The 7305-nt window shown below is 46.3% G+C and overlaps 1 protein-coding gene across 1 annotated transcript in view; it reads right to left on the bottom strand.

The window, feature by feature from the left end:
- Nucleotides 1–334: 334 nt before the first annotated feature.
- dzank1 (double zinc ribbon and ankyrin repeat domains 1) overlaps nt 335–7305 on the bottom strand; it is a 31606-nt gene continuing 24635 nt past the window's right edge. The window contains exons 13-17 of the mRNA XM_028601031.1: nt 3132–3217; nt 2829–2906; nt 2541–2668; nt 1113–1187; nt 335–583 (exon numbers count right to left, since the gene is read on the bottom strand). Of these exons, the coding sequence (XP_028456832.1) occupies nt 421–583; nt 1113–1187; nt 2541–2668; nt 2829–2906; nt 3132–3217 (530 nt within the window). The 3' untranslated portion in view covers nt 335–420. The remainder of the gene's footprint in view (nt 584–1112; nt 1188–2540; nt 2669–2828; nt 2907–3131; nt 3218–7305) is intronic.

Raw genomic sequence — 7305 nt, 5'->3', positions numbered from 1 at the left:
TGTGTGTCAGAGCTGAGCTATCTGTGAAATATGCAGAGAGGAATAAGGAGATTGCGCTTACGTATGAGCTCTCAGGTGCCGAAATTAGGCACGATTGATATTATGTGAATTTATCCCCGTTAGTACCAGCCTAATCCGGTTGGTACCCTAAAAAGTACAGAGTTTGGTACCCAACCCCACCCTAAACCCAACAAGGGTTGAAGGTGTTTCAGAGGTACTGCAGTGGCTCTGGGAGGGTTTTATCTCTGGAAGGTAATGGACATCCGGCCGATAAGAGTGAAATCCGGCGGATTTTCCATCGGCAACTGAGCAAATCAAAATGGATATAGACTAGTTTAACGACAACTTTTTATTTAATAATCTCAAAAGTGTTTATAACAACATCTGGACGTTTCAGATCCAAACCAGTGAAGGCAGATGTCAGAAAACGTCCAGGTTCAGTTTGAGTTTTCCCAGTTTTCCCAGTAAGTCCAGTCCGGTCTGAGCAGCCAGCAGAGACACCATGTCGTTGCAGCCGGAGTTCACCGCCACGTCGTACGCAGTCTGCCCACCAGCGTTCCTCCGCCGCACACCGGCCTGACAGCTGGAACCCACACCAGACACATCTCTACTTTATCTACATTCAGTCATGTATTAGGGCTGTCCAGACACCAGACACATCTCTTCTTTATCTACATTCAGTCATGTATTAGGGCTGTCCAGACACCAGACACATCTCTACTTTATCTACATTCAGTCATGTATTAGCGGATTTTAGTTTGTTTTTAACTCTCTGAGACGAGACATCAGAACTACAGTTCTGCTCTGAGTAATTTAGTGTCTTTTAACTCATTATGTGTTTCGGTTTATTGGGCGTTTGTGTCTCATGTGTTGGTTATGCGTCTGTAGTCATGTGACTGGTTAACGGAGGCGTGGCCTGGTTTCAGCAGATGTTTACAGCATCTGGAGGATTCTGCCGGGCTGATGGCCCTCAATCAGTTTCTCTGAGTCTTAAAGCGTAGATGCGTAGAAAAAGCAACAAAATCATTGAGAAAAACAGACAAAAAAGACAAAAACTTCAACATTGAAAAAAGCGGCAAAAACTTCCAAAAGTAGTGAGCGTGTGTTGCTACCTGAGCAGGACCCGAGCACACTGTAGACCTTCAGATCCCAGAGCTGCAGCATCATGCAGAGCTGTGTTCTTCATCCTGATGAAGAGAAAGAGGAGATTTTAACATTTAATGTTCCTGAAGCTGTGACTGTATTCTCTCAGCCAGGTAACATCTGCCATTACTCCATGTGTTGCTGTTAAAATGTAAAACAAGCTGAGGACGTTTGGCCACCAGACTCCATGTAAATAATCAGGACTTTTAGCATGTATAGAGCCAGCATATCTCCACCAGACTCCATGTAAATAATCAGGACTTTTAGTGTGTATAGAGCCAGCATATCTCCACCAGACTCCATGTAAATAATCAGGACTTTTAGCATGTATAGAGCCAGCATATCTCCACCAGACTCCATGTAAATAATCAGGACTTTTAGTGTGTATAGAGCCAGCATATTTCCACCAGACTCCATGTAAATAATCAGGACTTTTAGCGTGTATAGAGCCAGCATATCTCCACCAGACTCCATGTAAATAATCAGGACTTTTAGCGTGTATAGAGCCAGCATATTTCCACCAGACTCCATGTAAATAATCAGGACTTTTAGTGTGTATAGAGCCAGCATATCTCCACCAGACTCCATGTAAATAATCAGGACTTTTAGCGTGTATAGAGCCAGCATATCTCCACCAGACTCCATGTAAATAATCAGGACTTTTAGCGTGTATAGAGCCAGCATATCTCCACCAGACTCCATGTAAATAATCAGGACTTTTAGTGTGTATAGAGCCAGCATATCTCCACCAGACTCCATGTAAATAATCAGGACTTTTAGCGTGTATAGAGCCAGCATATCTCCACCAGACTCCATGTAAATAATCAGGACTTTTAGCGTGTATAGAGCCAGCATATTTCCACCAGACTCCATGTAAATAATCAGGACTTTTAGCGTGTATAGAGCCAGCATATTTCCACCAGACTCCATGTAAATAATCAGGACTTTTAGTGTGTATAGAGCCAGAATATCTCCACCAGACTCCATGTAAATAATCAGGACTTTTATTGTGTATAGAGCCAGCATATCTCCACATGTAAATGGGTAAATTAAGGGTTTATTTCAACCAAACCAGAGATTGTTGGAACAGTGGAAAGATGAACCAATGACGGCTTTCGGTAGTTTTATTTAGTTTCTGTCCACTTTGAATGAAGTGGGTTTTTTACGATGATAAAAGTGCTGATTATTTACATGGAGTCTGGTGGAGATATGCTGGCTCTATACACGCTAAAAGTCCTGATTATTTACATGGAGTCTGGTGGAGATATGCTGGCTCTATACACGCTAAAAGTCCTGATTATTTACATGGAGTCTGGTGGAGATATGCTGGCTCTATACACGCTAAAAGTCCTGATTATTTACATGGAGTCTGGTGGGTTTGGTGATGGTGATCTTACGGTCCAGACTGCTGGTCGACATCGGCACCTCGCTGCACTAAGACAGGAAGTGCATCATGGTGACCGTTCACCACGGCAACCGCCAGAGCGTGTCGGCCGTCGCCGGTGCAGCAGGAAGGGTCTGCCCCCTGGTGGTTACCATGGAGACAAACAGAGAGTCTACTGCAGTAAAAGTACTAATACAACACTGTATAAATACTCTGTTACAGTAAAAGTCCTGTAGTGGAAATGTTCCTTCAGTAAAAGTGTGTAAGTATCATCAGGAAAATGTACTTAGTTACTTTGTACCTGATCCAGGAGCTGCTGCACGACACTGATCTGACCCCGACCAGGACCGAGCTCCGCCAGCAGCTGCACGTCTTTCACCTGGACCAGGAGAACCAATCAGAGAGCAGCATTCATCTCTGACTGAACAGCAAGTCAGACAGCAGCACAAGTTTGTTTCCCTCAGGTGAGTTTTCATCAAACTTCCAACAGGAAACACTAACTAACTCTCTCTCTCTCTCTCTATATATATATATATATATATATATATATATATATATATATATATATATATATGCGTGTGTGCGTGTAGTGAGATTTTCTTACCGGAGGTTTGGGTGTCAGGTTTGGTTTGGGATGTTTCATCAGAGCTGTGGAACGATCACTTCCTGTCAGAAACACAGACAAACCCACTGAGAAGCTGAGTTCTGGCTATGTCTTACCAATAAACAGTGAACTAACACTACTAGCAGTGTTTCCAAAAGTCTCCGTTTGTGTCCGTCCAGACTACAAAGCAACCCTGGAGTTTTCAAAACCAAGTTTTAGGGGCTCGGAAACGCTGCAGTAGTGAGGACTAGAGGGCAGTAGAGTGGACTAAAGGGCAGTAGAGTGGACTAGAGGGCGGTAGTGTGGACTAGAGGGCAGCAGTGTGGACTAGAGGGCAGTAGTGTTGACTAGAGGGCAGTAGAGTGGACTAGAGGGCAGTAGAGTGGACTAGAGGGCAGTAGTGTAGACTAGAGGGCAGTAGAGTGGACTAGAGGGCAGTAGAGTGGACTAGAGGGCAGTAGTGCAGACTAGAGGGCAGTAGAGTGGACTAGAGGGCAGTAGAGTGGACTAGAGGGCAGTAGTGTTGACTAGAGGGCAGTAGAGTGGACTAGAGGGCAGTAGTGTTGACTAGAGGGCAGTAGTGTGGACTAGAGGGCAGTAGTGTGGACTAGAGGGCAGTAGTGTGGACTAGAGGGCAGTAGTGTGGACTAGAGGGCAGTAGAGTGGACTAGAGGGCAGTAGTGTGGACTAGAGGGCAGTAGTGTGGACTAGAGGGCAGTAGTGTGGACTAGAGGGCAGTAGAGTGGACTAGAGGGCAGTAGAGTGGACTAGAGGGCAGTAGTGTGGACTAGAGGACAGTAGAGTGGACTAGAGGGCAGTGGACTAGAGGGCAGTGGACTGGACTAGGGGCAGTAGTGTGGACTAGAGGGCAGTAGTGTGGACTAGAGGGCAGTAGAGTGGACTAGAGGGCAGTAGAGTGGACTAGAGGGCAGTAGTGTGGACTAGAGGGCAGTAGAGTGGACTAGAGGGCAGTAGAGTGGACTAGAGGGCAGTAGTGTGGACTAGAGGGCAGTAGAGTGGACTAGAGGGCAGTAGAGTGGACTAGGGGCAGTAGTGGACTAGAGGGCAGTAGGTGGACTAGAGGGTAGTAGACTAGGGGCAGTAGAGTGGACTAGAGGGCAGTAGAGTGGACTGGGGGCAGTAGTGGACTGGACTAGAGGGACAGTAGTAGTGTGGACTAGAGGGCAGTAGTGTGGACTAGAGGGCAGTAGTGTGGACTAGAGGGCAGTAGAGTGGACTAGAGGGAGGACAGTAGAGTGGAGAGTGGACTAGAGGGCAGTAGTGTGGACTAGAGGGCAGTAGTGTGGACTAGAGGGCTAGAGGGCAGTAGAGTGGACTAGAGGGCAGTAGTGTGGACTAGAGGGCAGTAGTGTGGACTAGAGGGCAGTGGACTAGAGGGCAGTAGGGACTAGAGGGCAGTAGTGTGGACTAGAGGGACTAGAGGGCAGTGTGGACTAGAGGGCAGTAGAGTGGACTAGAGGGCAGTAGAGTGGACTAGAGGGCAGTAGTGTGGACTAGAGGGTAGTAGAGTGGACTAGAGGGTAGTAGTGTGGACTAGAGGGCAGTAGTGGACTGGACTAGTAGTGTGGACTAGAGGGCAGTAGTGTGGACTAGAGGGCAGTACTAGAGGGTAGTGGACTAGACTAGAGGGCAGTAGAGTGGACTAGTAGTGTGGACTGAGGGTAGTAGAGTGGACTAGAGGGTAGGGGCAGTAGAGTGGGACTGAGGGCAGTAGAGGTGTCTGCTGGTTCTTACTGCTGTCCAGATCTCTAGGTGGACTTCAGAGGGACTAGCAGTGTCCCCTTTAGGTTACTGTTCCCTAGAGGGCATGTCCAGAGTTTACTAGTTGGGGACAGACTTTAGTGTTTCTGGTCCACTTTAGGTTACATGTTGGAGGACAGTGACTTTACTGGACATGTCCACCCTTTAGGTTACAGTTGGAGGACACACTGACTTTACTGTTTCTGCAACATGTCCACCCTTTAGGTTACATGTTGGAGGACAGTGACTGTGTTTCTGACATGTCCACCCTTTAGGTTTATGTTGGAGGACACACCTGACTTTACTGTTTCTGTAACATGTCCACCCTTTAGGTTACATGTTGGAGGACACACCTGACTTTAGGGCTGCAACATGTCCACCCTTTAGGTTACATGTTGAGGACACACCTGACTTTCTGTTTCTGGTCCACCCTTTAGGTTACATGTTGGAGGACACACCTGACTTTACTGTTTCTGCTCATGTCCACCCTTTTAGGTTACATGTTGGAGGACACACCTGACTTTACTGTTTCTGCTACATGTCAGGGTTACATGTTGGAGGACACACCTGACTTTACTGTTTCTGCAGTCCACCCTTTAGGGTTACATGTTGGAGGACAGACCTGACTTTGTCCACCCTTTTAGGTTACATGTTGGAGGACACACCTGACTTTACTGTTTCTGCAACATGTCCACCCTTTAGGTTACATGTTAGAGGACACACCTGACTTTACTGTTTCTGCTACATGTCCACCCTTTAGGTTACATGTTGGAGGACACACCTGACTTTACTGTTTCTGCAACATGTCCACCCTTTAGGTTACATGTTGGAGGACACACCTGACTTTACTGTTTCTGCACATGTCCACCCTTTAGGTTACATGTTGGAGGACACACCTGACTTTACTGTTTCTGCAACATGTCCACCCTTTAGGTTACATGTTGGAGGACACACCTGACTTTACTGTTTCTGCAACATGTCCACCCTTTAGGTTACATGTTGGAGGACACACCTGACTTTACTGTTTCTGCTACATGTCCACCCTTTAGGTTACATGTTGGAGGACACACCTGACTTTACTGTTTCTGCAACATGTCCACCCTTTAGGTTACATGTTGGAGGACACACCTGACTTTACTGTTTCTGCTACATGTCCACCCTTTAGGTTACATGTTGGAGGACACACCTGACTTTACTGTTTCTGCTACATGTCCACCCTTTAGGTTACATGTTGGAGGACACACCTGACTTTATGTTTCTGCAACATGTCCACCCTTTAGGTTACATGTTGGAGGACACACCTGACTTTACTGTTTCTGCTACATGTCCACCCTTTAGGTTACATGTTGGAGGACACCTGACTTTACTGTTTCTGCAACATGTCCACCCTTTAGGTTACATGTTGGAGGACACACCTGACTTTACACAACATGTCCACCCTTTAGGTTTCTTGGAGGACACACCTGACATGTCCACCCTTTAGGTTACATGTTGGAGGACACACCTGACTTTACTGTTTCTGCAACATGTCCACCCTTTAGGTTACATGTTGGAGGACACACCTGACTTTTATGTTTCTGCAACATGTCCACCCTTTAGGTTACATGTTGGAGGACACACCTGACTTTACTGTTTCTGCTAGGTCCACCCTTTAGGTTACATGTTGGGAGGACACCCTGACTTTACTGTTTCTGCAACATGTCCACCCTTTAGGTTACATGTTGGAGGACACACCACCCTTTGACTTTGACTTTACTTTTCTGCTACATGTCCACCCTTTAGGTTACATGTTGGAGGACACACCTGACTTTACTGTTTCTGTCCACCCTTTAGGTTACATGTCCACCCTTTAGGTTTCTGCTACATGTTTTAGGAGGACACACCTGACTTTACTGTTTCTGCTACATGTCCACCCTTTACATGTTGGAGGACACACCTGACTTTACTGTTTCTGCAACATGTCCACCCTTTAGGTTACATGTTGGAGGACACACCTGACTTTACTGTTTCTGCTACATGTCCACCCTTTAGGTTACATGTTGGAGGACACACCTGACTTTACTGTTTCTGCTACATGTCCACCCTTTAGGTTACATGTTGGAGGACACACCTGACTTTACTGTTTCTGCTACATGTCCACCCTTTAGGTTACATGTTGGAGGACACCTGACTTTACTGTTTCTGCTACATGTCCACCCTTTTTACTGTTTCTGCCTGACTTTATGTTTCTGCTACATGTCCACCCTTTAGGTTACATGTTGGAGGACACACCTGACTTTACTGTTTCTGCAACATGTCCCCTTTAGGTTACATGTTGGAGGACACACCTGACTTTACTGTTTCTGCAACATGTCCACCCTTTAGGTTACATGTTGGAGGACACACCTGACTTTACTGTTTCTGCAACATGTCC

The sequence above is a fragment of the Perca flavescens genome, chromosome 2 (genome assembly GCF_004354835.1).
Source record: "Perca flavescens isolate YP-PL-M2 chromosome 2, PFLA_1.0, whole genome shotgun sequence".
NCBI classification, from domain to species: domain Eukaryota; kingdom Metazoa; phylum Chordata; class Actinopteri; order Perciformes; family Percidae; genus Perca; species Perca flavescens.
Note: the sequence above shows the minus strand (reverse complement) of the source record. Positions and strands in the feature narration are given on the sequence as shown.